At 41.1% G+C, this 17077-nt stretch overlaps 2 protein-coding genes across 2 annotated transcripts in view; one reads left to right on the top strand and one right to left on the bottom strand.

The window, feature by feature from the left end:
• LOC141620213 (uncharacterized) overlaps positions 1-9718 on the bottom strand; it is a 33358-nt gene extending 23640 nt beyond the window's left edge. The window contains exon 1 of the mRNA XM_074437142.1: positions 9529-9718. Coding sequence (XP_074293243.1) covers positions 9529-9718 — 190 coding nt within the window. The remainder of the gene's footprint in view (positions 1-9528) is intronic.
• A 4574-nt stretch (positions 9719-14292) lies between these two features.
• Positions 14293-15695, top strand: LOC141620212 (uncharacterized). Its single transcript, XM_074437141.1, has 4 exons — positions 14293-14556; positions 14608-14860; positions 14918-15169; positions 15340-15695. The coding sequence occupies exons 1-4, from the start codon at positions 14293-14295 to the stop codon at positions 15693-15695; spliced, it is 1125 nt and encodes a 374-aa protein (XP_074293242.1).
• Positions 15696-17077: the final 1382 nt, after the last annotated feature.

Raw genomic sequence — 17077 nt, 5'->3', positions numbered from 1 at the left:
ATTCAGAATTGCATTGTAGTTAAATTGAGACGAGTCATAAGCAAACTTAGCGTTCGTTAAGTTAGCACGAGCGAAAAGCTCGGAGAGGACAGACTTCTCATGGTCAGTCAGAGGTGACACAGCAGAGGAGGTGGCCCCTGGAACAGGATCCAGGTTGTCATGTTTCATGGGAGTGGGGATGACCCTAGTAGATTCAGCCTCTGAATCAGCCACGAGTTTGTGATAAAACAGCGGGAATGGGACCTTAACTGGGACATCAGGAGTGTTAGGAGCTATGACAGACTCTGACTCCGACTCAGACTCAGATTCTTCTTCACTTCCCTCTTTGAACATAGGGCTTTCTCCAGTTGTGATCTTGAGAATGCGGCCTTGGCGATCGGTCCATTTGACGGTTTTTCTCCAGCCCTGTGTAGCTTTCTCCAGGTCAGTGTCGGAGATCAAGGTGGTTAGGTCAAATTGGTTGTCCTTCAGAGCGATGTTGATGATGTCCTCATAGTCGAGGTGCTTGATGTTATCTTCAGCAAAGAGGAGAGTGACAGCTTGTCCGTCGAGGCATGAGGACGGCTTAGACTCGGTTGATGCAGCTTCGGTGTTGTCGGGGATGAAGTAGCAGTCCTGGAAGACTTCCACACCCGGGTACCTGACCTTGGCCACAGAGTCATAGATCGGCTCCGGAAAGCCGTGGTAAAGCTCGGACTCTCCCTCGGGGATAAAGTATCCATTGAGGGTCAGATGATAGGGACGGAGGATAATTTTGTGATTCTTGCGCTTACGAACTAGGAGGTTCATCTCCTGGATATCTTCATCAGTAGGTTCATAGCCCAGTCCGAAGGGGATGTTAGGGACCTTAGCCTGTTTCAAGGGAGGTAAGGTATCCTTCAGTGGGTTGAGGGGTAAACATGGGAAGTAACCCTTGCGCATCAGAATGCGGTTGACTGTGAGGTTGGCGAACGGGTCACAATCAAGGGGTGTTGATTCATCGGTATGGCATTCACGGCTTAGAATCCCCATATTTCATTGTCGTCCTCCTCAATGGCCTGGGAGGCTATTCCCTTTTTTATGACGGTTTTGATCAGGAAAGCAGGAATCGTGATCGTTTTCCCGTTGAAAGGGACCCTGATTTTCTGGTGGAGAGTTGAAGTAACTGCCTTGACGGCGTGGATCCAGGGACGTCCCAGAAGCATGTTGAAGGAGGTGTCGATGTCGACTACCTGAAAATTGGTTTGCCTCTCCAGTGGTCCGGTTGCGACAGTTAGAGTGATAAGCCCTGTGACCTTACGACTAGTGCCGTCATAAGCGCGTACTCCTTGATTGGTTGGGACCAAATCAGCTTCTTTGATACCCACTTAATGAGCCGTCTTGAGGGGAATGACATTCACCGCGGATCCGTCATCCACAAGGACCATGGGCACATTCTTTTTTAGGCATTGTACTATGATGTACAGGGCCAGGTTGTGGTTGGCTCCGAAGGGAGGGATATCTTCGTCAGAGAAGATGACCGGGTTGCTCAAATCAGGGACATCCCTTGTCATGTGTGCCACCACTTCTTCCGGGGAGGAGGTAGAAGGCACGGTCAGTTTTCCCAAGGCTTGTAGTAGAGCTTGCCGATGCTCGAAGGATGTAGCAATCAGTTGCCAAATTGAGATTTCGGCTTTTGCTTTCTGCAACTGTTTGAGGATCGAATTCTTGGGAGCTTTGGGTTGAGTGTCCATGTCCGGGACAACTTGGTCATTCATTGTTGGAGCGACCGTTGAATTGTTCGGGTTTTGATAGGGGCGTCCGGACCGAGTAAGGTGACCGATCTCTTCCACCTGTTTCACTTTCCCTGGGACAATATAGACGTCTTCAACATCATCTCTCCAGATGCCATTGATTTCGGGATCTCGAAGGCACCTTGGAGGGGTATTCCTCGGTGGGCATTTTTTGTGAGGGACGTTTTTGTGAGGGTAGTTTTTGCGAGGGTAGTTTTTGTGAGGTTGATTGTTGTGAGGTGCATGCCAGAATGGTCGCGGGAGCAATCCATCTGGGTGGGGGTAGTTTTGGGTGCTCGGGGGACCTTCCCTCGGGCATGGTGTTGGAGGATTGAAAATCAGTCGGCGGTAGGCATCGTCAAGCCGGGTGATCCTTTCGGAGAGACTGGCTATAGCTTCCTCAACTTGTTGGAACGTAGCAAGCATAGTTGCGGCACTGAACACAAATACCCCGTCCGAGGCATTCTTCTCCAGGACATTCACCTCGTCATCAATTGGCAGGATGAGGTGTGAGCAGTCCAAGGTTGGTTCATCATCGGAGATAGCATGGATTCCCAAAGGGTTTGTTTTGTTGTTTGCTTTAGTTGGTGGAGGCAAAGACAATTCTCCTTTCTCGATCATTTCTTGGATGATGTGTTTGAGCTTGAAGCAGGTTTCTGTGTCATGCCCCTTCCCTTGGTGGTATTGACAGTAGGCATTAGGGTTCCAGAAGCGGGATTTCTTAGCATCAGATGGATCCGAGGTGGGTCCGATCGGTTGTAGTTTCCCTTGGTCTATAAGCCTCTTTAGGGCGCTTGCATAAGTTGACCTATATTGGTGAACACTCTCTAAGGGCGCTCAGCTCTCTTGGCGGTTGGTTCAAGGAGGTTGACCTCATCAATCTTGTTCGTCTGACCATAAGGGCGAGATCCGGTTGATAATCCGGTTGATGTGGATCCCTGGTAGCCTCTACCGGTGGTTTTGGCTAGGACACCCTTACGGAGGTCGTCTTTAATGCGTGTCCCAAGGATTTGAAGATCCTGGAAGGTCTTGATGTTTTGGTACCTCAGTAAGTTGGCATATACTGGGCGGAGATTGTTGACAAATTTTTTCACCAAGGTCGACTCACTCGGCTTGCTGACCAACTGAGTACTTACCCTCCTCCAACGGTTTAAGAACTCGATGAATCCCTCCTTGTCATTCTGGGTTAGGACCTCAAGGGTACGGGTATTGGCTTGGATTTTGACATTGTCGGCATATTGCTTAAGAAATTCAACTGCGACCTCATCCCAGGTAGTGAGATTCTTCGGGTCAAGGGAGTAGTACCATTGGCGAGGGATCGGTTCCAAGGATGATGGAAAGATCCGGGTGAAAAGTTCCTGTTTGACCCCTTTTATGGCCATGTAGTCTTTGAAGGCTCGGATATGATTGAGTGGGTCCTCCACTCCCTTGAATTTGGGCACATCGGTCAGGGTAAAGTTGTCAGGTAGTTAATCCCCAACAAGTTCAAATCTTCGGTTGTTCTCGAGATGAATATTTTTACCCCGGGCTAGGAGCTGTTCTTCCAGGAGCTTGAGCCTTTTCTCAGTTTCAGTCAAATATGGAGTGTTGTGTTCTCCAGCTTCTTTGTTTTCCAGGGTGTCGATACGGGTCTCGACACGGTCCAGAGTGACCTGAAGAGCAGTGAGCAGTCGTGACATCTCTGTTGTTATCATTGTTGTTGTTGGATGAAGTTGAAGACGGGGCCATGGTTCGGAGGCAGAAAAACGGCTCACATTACAACTCGATCCGACACGGCTCAAAGACTGAACGCAGACAACATAAAGGACAAGACAAAGATCAGACTCAACAAGACGAGGGTGACCGTGTGTGGTACCTCGGTGCTGACTCGATTTATAACGTGACGGTGTTGACCGAACTTTGACACACGTCCAACGTAGCGGCGTGACGCCATTGGACGAGTCTCGTGGTGAGACGACTCATAAGTAAAGACCCATAAGTACGTTTGTTACGACTCGATAGACACGAGGCGGAATTGGAATGGTGGACTGAAGTTTTCGAAAATAGAAATTTTCAAAAAGATTCATTTGTCGCTTTAGGGACGGCTTTCGAAGATAGAGATCTCAGCAAGTCGGTCAGTTGAAATGGTAGTCTTAAGTTTATTTGCGAAAGACGGTTTTGAGTTTGAATCGGCTCGGAAAACAACGTACTGCTTCCTAAGACGGTTTTCGAAATTCAAAATTGTATGTTTTGAAAATCGGGGTTGAAATGTTTGAAGAGGTCTCGGGGACGGTATATGGTCCTCGGGATCTCGAAAGTGTCTCGAGAAAAGGGTGTGTGCTTTTCTCGGGTTTTGAAAGAGCCATTGTCGGCGCGAAACGGGTTAAAATCCGTGTCTAGACGCGACGATTATAACGGCGTAAAAAGGTGATTTGAAATGGTTGTAAAAAACCGAGTTTGAAAAATCGTTATTACGACGGCCTAGAAAGGCGTGTTGAAATGGTTATAAAAATCGGGTTTGAAAATCGTCATTATGATGGCCTAGATAGGCGTGTTGAAATGGTTATAAAAAACCGGGTTTGAAAATCGTCATTATGACGGCCTAGAAAGGCGTGTTGAAATGGTTATAAAAACCGGGTTTGAAAATTGTCATTACGACGGCCTAGAAAGGCGTGTTGAAATGGTTATAAAAACCGGATTTGAAAATCGCCATTATGACGGCCTAGAAAGGCGTGCAACGGTCGGCGGACGACCAAGGCTTGAAACAACCATTATAACGGCGCAAAAAGGGGTTTTTGAAAGTTTGAAAATGACACGGAAGGACTTATGATCAAGTAGCACATAAGCACTCACAGTTCATTATATTATGCATACTGCTGACACGGGTTTTGGCTTAAAAGGGTGGGTTACACACCAAGCAATCAAACCCCGATTTGCGAGTGGGATACCAATGCCCTAGCCTCGTGCTCGAAAGTGATGAAAGCTCTTTGACGAAACATAAATGTATAACGTCAATGGTATGCTTGACTCAATCGGGATTCGAAACGCAGAGATAAGAAAACTCACGCCGACGAGATGAGCCAATTGGTCGAAAAGGGTTAGGTTATGGGCCCGGACAAGGAACCCGACCATGACTGTAATATCAATTAATGCATTCCAACCAAGACCTCGTTCGAGTCTCACCATCTAGGGATCACAAAGACACAAGTGTCCTAGTTTTCCCCAGCGGAGTCGCCAATCTGTGGACGTGCGCCCACCTGCGTATGCCCAGCCGATCTATGGACAATAGCAGTAGTCTCTTGAAAGCCACGCTCGGCGGCGTAAAAAATGCTTTCGACCGGATCGTTTTAGATCGGTCGGTTTCGTCTCGGTAAGGGTCTCGAAACGATTAGATATGTTTGGAGTCGCCTCCAAGCATTTGTGGGATGCTTGGAACCCGTTCGAATCCACTTTATACCTCGGTCAAACGAAGCACAAAGCAGTGTTTGACATAGGTACTAAAGATAAGGAATCATCCCTCTTTAGCATCCTATCTCTAGAATGACTCTCATACGCCCTGGATAAGGTCGTCCACTATCCAAAGTTTCTGAGTAAGAGGTGAAGGTACGTATTGGGAAGCTCTTTAATCACACACCCAATCCCGCCCGCGGCAGCGGCCTCTATTGATCGATCTTGGTTGGTTGAATGCAAAGTTGATAAAACGGTTTAAATGCATGAATGCGCATCCAATAATTTAAACCTAACATGTGAGAGCTTTCTAAGCCGGTTGATTTAATCCAGGTATCAAGTATAATATGTCGAGTTGAATTTATGATTGATTTGCATGCAAGACGGAAATTAAACATGCATTCACCGTATTAGGTTTATGGTGCATAACGTGATCCATTTGTCTTAATAAGACGTTTTACAAATACGGTTTTTGAATGAGCAAAGTAGTCATCTGATCCGTCCTATATCCGGGTTAACCGGAGTCGGGGTCATCCTAGACTAATGCTGGAAGGGGGACAGACCCTGCACCAGGCAGCCATATGAGGCACGAGCCTGTTGGCGATGTAAGGGGGTCTCCCCTAGTTTGAAAATAGGAAAAGAAACGGCCTGTTTAGGCGCGGGTCAATCAACGGTATAAGACGCACTCTCACCATTGAAAAAGTATATAAAACGTATTGAAAATGGGTATTTGGACCCGTTTTGGTTTGAAAGGACCGTTTAGGTCGTATTTGTGTTGATTTGAGGAATGAGACTCGAATAATCATCATTGTTTTGATGATATTCGATGTCGGGTTCGACTTGACAAGCTTGACATGAATAGTTTTGAAAATAATTATGAACTAATTATTTTAATTCATTTGAATATAATTAGTCAATACTCATCATCGTACTCGGGTTAAAATCCGACATGGTATGTTGAAGCAAGGATGACTTTGTGTTGGTGACTAATACATTTATTTTGGAAATGTAAAGAAATGATGAAAGGCTTTAAAATACCTTCCAAAATGTAAAGAAATGAAATAAAAGGTTTTAAAATACCTTTTAAATGTAATTAACCAAATATTATCACCGAAACACGGATTAAACCGTCATGGTATTAAGAACCAAGGGTGAAAAATGTTTTATGGTTAAAAACTTGTAAAAATAAATAAAAGGGTTTGAAAATATTTGAAATGGTAAAACCGATTACAAATATCAAAATAGATTAAAGAGGAAAGACGAGAACAAACACGGTTGAGTCTGACCTGGACACCCCATTGAGGCGCGAGCCTTTGTGCATAACAAGGGGCTTCTATCTCAGGCCAAAACTCAGTTTTGGCTCGTCTAACCTATATTTGGATCGTGTTATGCATGATTTAGCATGTTATAGTCATGAAACAAGTAAAGACATGATAAAAGAAGGATTTTTACACCCTCATACTTACATGCTTGGTATATGGCGAGAAACCGACGTAAGTGTATCAACTCGATTGGTCGGAAAAGACTCGGTTTAAAACCGTTTTAGTAAGTAAATAGAGTGTTTTATTAAGTTTAGTGATGGTGTAGTGGTCGAAGTGGTCGGTCAAGTGATTTAATGCACGATGACGGTACCAAACAATGTGTAAGGCTTGTATTTACGATCGGTAGGTCGTAAATATGCGTCGGATTATTACTTAGGAAGTCGAATCTAGAATTTTAAGGGAGAAAGAGGGGGCGGACACTCGCGTAAGTTCTCAAATGGGGGCATTTGAGGGGTATTTATAGGAAAATGAGTGGTTGTGTGAGTTTTGAGAGACGTGGCCACCTGGGCTGCTCAAAGAGGCGCGAGCCACGTCGCAAGTCTTCGAGGTGTCTTGTCGCTTTCACACAAATGCAATCATGATTTGTTCTATCCTAGGATTTGTATGCACATGTTTGGTACTTGACCATACATGAATCCGGAAAATCTTAACATGGATGCATTTGAATGGTTTTTTTTTGTGTTTGACTCGGTTTGAGTCGTTGTTGGAGTCAGGATTTGAATTTTTGAGTCGGTTTTTGGTCCGGTGTCGGTTTTGACTCTAGTTAGTGTCATTGCGACCCTGTCGTCATGCATTAAACACTCCAGGTACTTTTGAAAAGTCTTGAAATGTTTTATTTTCGAAATCGTTTAAAGTTTTCCGACGTAAAGTTGTACACGAATTGTCGATCAAACGCCGCGATTCCAAATCATGTTATAGTCCGATAATCATCGGGTGTTTGTTGGAGTCTTAGTAGATGCTGGGTATCTACAGAATAACGTAAAGATCATAGAACAAGTTAACCCCGATCGGGGACAGGCCACCCCGATCGGGGTCGTGGATATCAGGCCACATTGTTGTTAATTCTTGATTAAATGCTCAAAGGAATCCAAAGTTTAGGATTAATACTCCTTAATACACCCAGTGAAATGCCCCAATTGACTTGGTCTTTGGACTTCCTTTTGGGCTTCACTTTCATTTCTATGTCTTGGGCTCCAACTTCTATTTGTCATCATGCTTGCTTCCACTTAGCTTAGTGAACTCCGGTGTTTGCTAAAATGATGGGAATAAGCTACCAACTGCTCAATTTCCTACAAAATGCAACAAATACAAGCAACACACCTAGAACACAAGATTAGCTCACAAAAACACTAATAAAAGTGTGATATTCAATCAAAACCGAGTTAAAATGAGGGATAAAATCCTATATAAATGGACACATTAAACTCCCCCAAGCTAAACTCTTACTTGTCCCCAAGCAAGAAACCATATCCCATCAATTGCAATATCCTAAAACAAGCTAAATCATAATGATTCAAAACCCGAAACAACATGGACATAAGGAATAATGCAAAAACATGGATGAGATTTACATAACGGCGTAGCATGAATGACTATGTATGAACTTTTCGGCTCTTGCATGATCTTTTTGACTTTGGACTCTCATGATTCACTCATCACTCATTTTATGTAAAAGGATTTTTGTGTGAGTAGCACTCACCTATCCTCGACTCATGAGAGTGTGCCCGCAATCTAATATGGTAATCATTTCAAAACTACAAGTCAAAACATTCAAATGCAAGCATGTAAAAGAAGCCTAGCCAAAGGGTAGAAGAAGGATAAAAGACATGGGTAAGAAAGGGGAACAAATGAATTATGGAAATGTGGAGCTTAAATTAAGCGAGCAACTATCCAAAATGAAAGGATGCTCAATCCCTAAACTAACCCAATATTTCAATACAAACCATAAAAATACTCTCCAAAATATATGAAAAAAACATGAGAGCTTCTTATATCAACTTCTTCTTCTTTTTCAATTCAATTCATGCTTTTTTTTTCATTTCTCTTTTCATGCTTTTTTTTAACATCTTTTTTTTCTTTCTTTTCTTCCATCATTTTTCATTCATCATTTTTTTTTCATTTCTTTCATTTTGTTTTCCAATTCATTTTGTCTTTCACTTCTTTTTCCAAGAGCATTAAGACCAAGCTCACAATGATATTTAAAGATGAACCAAATCCCAAATGAGCACCCAAACACAACTAATCAAAGCTACTAGCTCAACAAGGTAGGCAATTTTTAAATGTAGCTAAGGATACATTTTGTGAAGGGGTTAAAAAAGGCAATTATAATCATGTGAATGGCTCCAAAATGCTAACAACAAATGAATGTAATGCTTATAAAGATATAAAATCAAGACCATACTTGTGCGTTATTGATGTAACACACACCATAAGGAGACCTCCACTCACCTAAGTGAGACCAGAAATGGAATGCACCGGCCTAGGAGGCTCTACCTTACCATATTGTAGCTTGCCAAAAGTCAAGATCAAGCCTAATGGTTCAATTTTCATCTTCCACCTACTATGTCAAGACATCCCCATGTAGCAATTATCCCATCAAATAATAAAGAATAATAAGCTAAAAAGCTATCATTAGGATAAGCAAGAGGGCATAAGCACAATTTCCATGAAAAAAGTAGGCTAAATGGAGCATAGAAGCAAAAAGTAGCACAATTCTCTCAAAAGTTTCAGTTTTTTCCTAAATGCAAACTACACTATAATGCAAATGCAATCCCCTCCAAGCTAAACACAACATTGTCCTCAATGTGCCAACATACAAAGCATCCAATCAAACCATAAAAATGGCTCAAAGCACATAAACAAGAAAGATAAGAGGTTATATTTAATGGGTTGCGAGAAATTAAACTAAAATGCAAAGGAAAGAACACTTACTAGACTAGTTATCCTCTCCCCAAGCTAGTATGTATATGGGGGACTCTTCTATTCATCATTCATTTAAGAAAAGGGCCAAAAATTGAAGCCCTTCCTACCTTTCTTTGCTTTACCACTACCACTTCCGGATGCATTATCTTGGTGACCACTACCACTTGGTTCATCTCCTTTGGAGAGGAGTGACATATTCACCAATATTTTGTCCACTACCATGTCCTTCTCCATAGCTACTATAACCTCCATAACCACCATATCCACCATAGCTTCCATTAAAAGCCTCAACTCCATAATTCGAACCACAAAAATCCGGTCCGGGAGCATAATTACCTGCATGATAACTAGAAGAAGAAGGGAATCCACCGGGGGATAGTTATAGAATGATGGGTGCGGTCCCTCGGGTCGAATTACCCCTTGTCTAGCAAAATGGTCATAAATAGGATACAATGCAAGTATTTGATCATCACGAATGGCATTAACATTAAGACTAAGGTCTCGCATCATATCCATCATATCAACGCTAGAGGTGGAATGATGTGCTTGAGAGGGTTGACCTCTTGCACACCGCTCAATGGTGGAGGGTGCCTCTTCTCTTAGAGGCAAGAGATAAGTGGTGGGTGTAAAGGGGACATTTCCACAACGGGGTTTGGTATGGACTAAAGCTTTTAGTTCATTTTTCTCATCAGGTAGACTAATAGAATCATTATTACCAATTTTTCAAATCATGTGTGGATGAGAGTTTCTAAACCAATTGCAAGATAGAAAATCTTCCTAATTAAGTACATCCCCCTTTTCCCTTGTAGCATCCAATGGTCGTATGTCGGTGGTCTCTTGGTTAAAACGGCATAAATGATGAGCAATTTTAGTAACCAACCCAGCCATGACAATAACATTATTTTTCTGGTTACATTGTTTGGTCAAATGCACCGCAAAGTGGTAAGGGATATTTATCCCCCATTTTTCATCACCATTAACATTGAGAAAAGCACCTAAAATTGTAACCTCCATTTTCCTCACCGAGTGAGGCTCATATTCTACCAAAGAAAGTCCACCCCATAAACCTTTACCAAATGCAAATTTCGGGGTAGTGAATATATTAATGAAAGACATGATCCAATCAACAAAGGGGTAGTGATAAATGGATTGCCATGTGATTTTGGGGTTGTAATACATGGGTGATTCAATATGCAAGCTTTCATGTTTCAATTGAAATATTTCGGCAAATTCCGCTAAAGTCAATATATAGTCATTATTGAACAACCGGAAACTTACAGCATGTATGAAATCCTTCTTTTTAGACTTATGAAACTCAAAGGAACTCAAGAACTCAAGGGTGAGTTCGGGGAAGATCTTATAATTCATGGTGTAACAAGCTTTCATATCAAGATTCTTAAACAAGGTTTTAACATTTTTCTCAATACCAATGTTTTTCAAAGAAGCTTGATTGATAAATTTAGTAGCCTTCATACCTTTGGCTCTCAAGATAACCCAATTATCCATTGTTTCTTACTATTGAAGATGACTTGGGGAAATATTGGATCATGCCATTCCGGTGTATCTTGTATTTCTACATCCTCCACAGCTCGGGAGGACTCCGCATCACCTCTCCTTCTCTTTGTAGCACCTTGGGTAGTAGCTTTTCTAGGTGCCATTTCTGAAATTTTAAGACAAAAATTCATCTTAAGACGAACAAAAATCCTTCCAAAAAAGTATAATAGAACAAATTAGTGAACTAATTCATCCTATAAACATTAATAGAACACAATTTAATCAATTTCTAGCATAAACAAGCATAAAATTGAATTCCCTCAATTTGAGTTAGGGTTTGAGAAAGTTGATTAAATTGATTAAAATGGATGAAATCAAAGAGAAATGAGATGAATACTTACTTGGTGATGTTAATGGATGAACAAATCTTGCAAATTGATGATGGAAGTGATGTTTGTATGTGATTTAAGTGAAGAAATGAAGAAAAAAATGAGAGATGAGGGATAGAGAGTACCGTCGGGTTTGAGCTGAAGAATAAGAATGAGTTTACTTTACCCGTGTTATCAAATAAAGCCACAGAAAATAAAAACCTACGACCCCGAACGGGGCTGGCAACCCCGATCGGGTTTGACCAGTCCTAGCCCGCGTTTGACTTTCTCTATTTCATATTGCTTTAGCTCTCCGTTTTTGAAAGTTACGACCCCGAACAGGGTTTCTTGCATGGGGAAGCATGAATATCCTCCTTGAGCCTCCTTTTCTTCGTCCCTCACCTATAAATCACGAAACAAAACACTGTCAAGTCTAGTAATTTTATTTCTAAATCTATAAAAACATTAAATTTGCGAAAAATTAAAAACAAAAACAAATAAAAGCTTGGGTTGCCTCCCAGGAAGTGCTGGTTTAACGTCCCGCACGACGTGAGAAGCTTATTTGATCAATTTTCATCCTTGAGATTGCTACCTTCCGAGCTCTCTTTCATAGCTCCTTTCACGTTCCTCATCCATTTCAAGTTTTTCCAAGAAAATTCTCCCTTCCTTTTAGCACTCTTAGCATTAGTGCCTTTAGAATCCTCACCTGCAAAATAATCAATACCAATATCAACCTCCAGCGGATCCGTTAGTAAGGATCGAGGTATAGAAGGAGCAATAAGAGAGTCCACAATGTTAATTAAATAACAAGACTCTTGTAACATTGGCTCCTAATGGTATTGTTCTTGCTAAAGGTAGCCCGATCATCGCCCACCTCCAAAGTCAACTTCCCATTTTCACATCTATTAACGCGCCCGCCGTGTGCAAAAATGGTCTACCTAATATAATTGGGGTTGTGAGTCCTTGACCATATCAAGTATGAGGAAGTCAACGGGTATGAAAAACTTGCCAACTTTGACGGGCACATACTCTAAGACACCTAATAAAGGTTGCTTTAAATAACTGTCCGCCATTTATAAAGTAATATTTATGCATTTTAAAGCACCCATGTTAAGTTTTTCACAAATGGAATAGGCCATGACGCTTACACTAGCACCTAGGTCGTAAAGGGCCTTATCATTGGTATATGTGCCTATAGTGCAAGGAATAGAATAACTACCGGGGTCCTTAAGTTTTGGGGGAGACTTGTTTTGTAAGAGTGCACTACACTCTTTGGTGAAAGCAATGGTCTCAACCTCATTGAATGATCGCTTCTTAGAGAGTATTTCTTTCATGAACTTTCAATAAGAAGGGACTCGGTTAAGCAATTAAATAAATGGTACGATAATTTGTAAATTCTTAACAACTTCCAAGAACTTACCGAACTTACTCTCCTTCTTGTTCTTTGCTAGACGGTGGGGAAACGACACTTAAGTTTCAACAACTTCCTTGGGAGGAGCATCCTCCATATCTTTCTCATTCTCGACCACAACATGATCATCCACCTTCTTTGAAACGGCATCATCTTCCTTAGCATTAGGAGAGATATCCTTCCCAACAAGCACCTCTTCATTTTCTTTAGGCATAGGGGGCTCATCATCCTTAGTACCAAGCTTACTCTTTTTCTTAAGCATAAATAAGCGGTGAGGAAATGGCACACGAACCTTAATGGGAGGCTCTTCACTAGTGTTAGGCCTGATATTCTCGCGATAACATGTTCAGGGTACAATCATGCCATGGCCTGACATTCAGGATAGAAGCTTCAGGATAGCTCGAGCTTGGCACCAGGCAGGAGAGGATAACAGTCAAATACAAAGATATCATTTGACCAAGTCAACGAGCATTATATGGAATAATTTGGTAATTAAGACAATAATAAAGGAGAATATTTGGTCATTATTAAGAAGCATTTATCCGAGTAATTAAGCACATTGAAGACAGTAATTAAAGGCGTCGTTAAGAGAGAATATTACGCCATTAAGAGGAAGATAAAGCAGCCATATGAAGATTACTATATAAAGAAGACTCAAGATCATTTGAAGACACATTTTAATACATCCTACCATACGAGACAAGATTATAAGATCTACATTTACAATACTTAAGAACAAAATACATTGTTTAGCTTAAGATACAATTATTTTCCAGATACAATAGTGAAACCTCTCCTGGCTTAGTGCCCGTGGTTTTTTCCCATTCAAGGGTTTTCCACGTACAAAAACTATTGTCTTATTTGTTCTCTTTATTTCCTTTTTATTTACGTTTTATTAAGCCTGCCCTACAGTCAAACATAAGATAAACGAGCTTGTTAACCCTGCTAACTCTCTACCCTAACCTGATTCAGCCCTGCACAGAATCTAGATAAAACAATTGGCGCCCACCGTGGGGCATCTAGCTCATTGAATATCTTTTTTCCTCTTTTTTACAAAGAAAATAAAAAAAGAATCTATAATTGGTCACCCCAACCGTAGAGGAGCAATTGGCTGCTGCATTACAAAAAGTGGCTCAATCCGAGGCTGAAATCCAACATTTGAGAGAATCTGAGTTAGCTTTAAAGCAGAAGTTGAAGAAATCCAAAGGATCAAACTCTAAGATCCAGCCAGGAACCCCATTGTCATCAATTATCAAGCACTTTGATTTCTCAAACTTTGGAAGTCCAAGTAGTACCAAGAAGGTGATTAACGTTGATGATGATGACACTCCCAAAGATGATAACGAGAAGCCTGATGAAATAGGAGCAACCGTCATGATGGCAATTGTCCAGGAAATTAAGAAACTCAACAAAAAATTCGAAAAAATATTTGGTGTTCCTGCCAGCATGGAGGAGGCTACACCAGAGAGTTATGCTGACTCACCCTTCATAGATGAGATAGCTAGCGTGGATCTCCCCAAGAAATTTGTGATTCCATCTATTAGGACTTATGATGGGACCTCAGATCTACAAATCATGTAGCCTTCTACAAACAAAAAATGTTAGCTGCATCTATTCCCAGTGAGTTTAGGCAGCTTTGCATGTGTAAAGGATTTGGAACCACCCTGACCGGTCCTGCACTACAGTGGTACATTAACCTGCCAAATGGAAGTATCAAATCCTTTGCTGACCTGATCAATACGTTTAACCAGCAGTTTGCCAGCAGCAGGGAATTGGAAAAGCGTTCCAGTGACCTATACAGGATTACCCAGATAAAAGATGAGAGCCTTATAAGCTTCCTTGCCATATTTAACAAGGAAAAAGTATAAATCCCCAAGTGTGACATCGGTACAGCAGTGGTAGCATTCAGGCAGAGATTGTTACCCAACAGTGATCTTTATAGTGAATTGACCAAATATCCCTATCATTCATTCGAAGATGCCCAAGCAAAGACGCTTGCCTATATCAGGCTAGAGAAGGACAAGAGCTACAAGTTTGGAGGATCCTGCAATACAAAGGACTATGATAAGCCGAACATGAAAAGTGGCGGCAGCGGCAATAACTACAGGAGTGGTCCATATACCAGGCCTGATCAATCAGAAGTCAACCTAATGCAAGTACAGCAAGGTAATGCTAAAGTTCATCCACCCATCTCTGAACATAACTTCTGTGTGGATATTGCAGGTTCGATCCAGCGACTGGATAACATGGGGTCACTAGTCAGGTGGCCCAGGAAGTCAGACAACCTAAATCCAAGGAAGGACCATACCAAGTGGTGTGAATTTCACATGGATATGGGACACACGACAGAAGATTGCTTTACCCTCAGAAATGAAGTAGCCTACCTGTTGAAAGCTGGATATCTCAAAGACCTGATCAAGGACAGGGGCAGAACTAAAGATCATAGCAAAATCAATCAGGAGCAGAAGCAGGAACGTAATCTCCCTCCACCACTTCCACTCTACTAAGTAAAATTTATAAATGTTGGGTCAGAGATTTGTGACCTGACCAGTTCAGCAGCAAAGCAAATTGTCAGGACGCCTCAAACTAAGTCACTCGCAAGCCTGATAACATACCGCCCATCACATTCAGTGATTGTGATCTAGTGGGCATCCCTGACATTCACCATGATGGCCTGGTAATCTCCATGCAAATTGGAACTGCCAATGTAAGGAGGATCTTAGTAGACGGAAGCAGCTCAATGAACCTGATCATTCTAGACATGCTCAAAGCCATGAAGATCAAAGAGGATCAAATCACCAAGAAGTCCAGTGTCTTGGTATGGTTCAGTGGCGAGATAAAGAACACGTTGGGAGAAATCTATCTTCCTACTTATGCTGAAGGTGTTGCATCCTATGAAAGATTTGGGGTCTTGGACTGCCTATCCTCTTACAACGTCATTGATAAGGCTAAAGTCGTATCACCTAATCAAAGTAAATATATCTCAGTACTAACAAAATAGCTAGTGGTAAGACAGGTATCGAATCCATAGGGAGGCGGTAGTATTCAGTTTGCTAATATTTATAGTGTCTTAAAGGTAACAATTTTATGGGGGTTTTGTTTGTTTGTTTTCTATCAAATAATAGCAAGTAAATTAAAAGATGTGTAATAATAATATTAAAGAGTTTAGGATTCCGGTTCACTAGGTCAATTATATGGGGTGTATCTTAATCAATTGTTAGCTCAATCAAACTATCTAAGGTCATAAGATTGATTAATTCTATTATGCCCTTTAGATTAAGTCTAACATGCAATCGCTAATATTAAACATAATCTATCTGATTATCGCAACCTATATTAATTCTAACCCTGTCGGAGAAAGCATTAATTCGCTACACTAATTATAGACTCATGCCTTAAATCATATAATTAGAAGAAGAACAATAATCAAACGATATTGCTAACAATCAATTAATAATACACTTTCTAATCAACCTAGATCCCCTTCATCCTAGATGAATGATTTAGCTACTCATAGTGAATTGATTAATAACAATAAAGATGGATGAAAACATAATTGAAGACATGAAATAACAATAATGAATTAAAAGCATAAAACTTGAACATAAATTATGAAGAACGATTAGTACCTTAATGATTAATGAAGAAAGATTAAAAGATCCAAAGTAAGAAAGCTTAGAGTATTTCTTGCCATACGAAAAGTAATAAAAGCGTAAAATCATAAACCCTACGAGTTTAGAATATATATTACAAACAAGACGTGTTTTAGGAAAATACGGAAATAAGTCCATCAAAGAAGTTCCTCGATCGAGCCTCAACATACTTGATCGAGGAGGGTTACTCGATCGAGCCCTCATGTACTCGATCGAGGAACCAAGTGTAACAGCTTGGTTTCTTCTTATCTTCTCTTATTACCTTCAAGTCTCCTCGTTTCTCGTGCCATGCCTCATGTATTCCGCTATGCCATAACCGTAATGCTCATCTTTACTTGATTCACCTCGTAATGCGTCATTTCTGCAGTAAAACATAAAGAAGCGGCAGTATCGACATTTCACTAATAAAGGCATATAAATGATATAATAGGCACATAAACGGTATCAAAACAACATGAAAGGAGTTATAAAAGTGTATATAAAAGTGATACATCAAACTCCCCCAAACCAAAGCTTTGCTTGTCCCTAAGCAAAGCAATCACACCATACAAAAGACAAACATACAAATGGTTTATGAATAACTCAGAGCAAATGTCAAAGCACATACAAATCCTAAGCTATCTATATCTATAACAAATTAATGACCAAAAATAGTGCCAATAAAACAAATTCAAGGGCACGGGTAATAAAATAACACAGCTCAACTCAAGATGTGACATGATACCGAGAC

Source organism: Silene latifolia, chromosome X, assembly GCF_048544455.1.
Source record: "Silene latifolia isolate original U9 population chromosome X, ASM4854445v1, whole genome shotgun sequence".
Taxonomy (NCBI): domain Eukaryota; kingdom Viridiplantae; phylum Streptophyta; class Magnoliopsida; order Caryophyllales; family Caryophyllaceae; genus Silene; species Silene latifolia.
The sequence above is the reverse complement of the archived record's forward strand: the minus strand, read 5'-3'. Positions and strand labels throughout refer to the sequence as shown.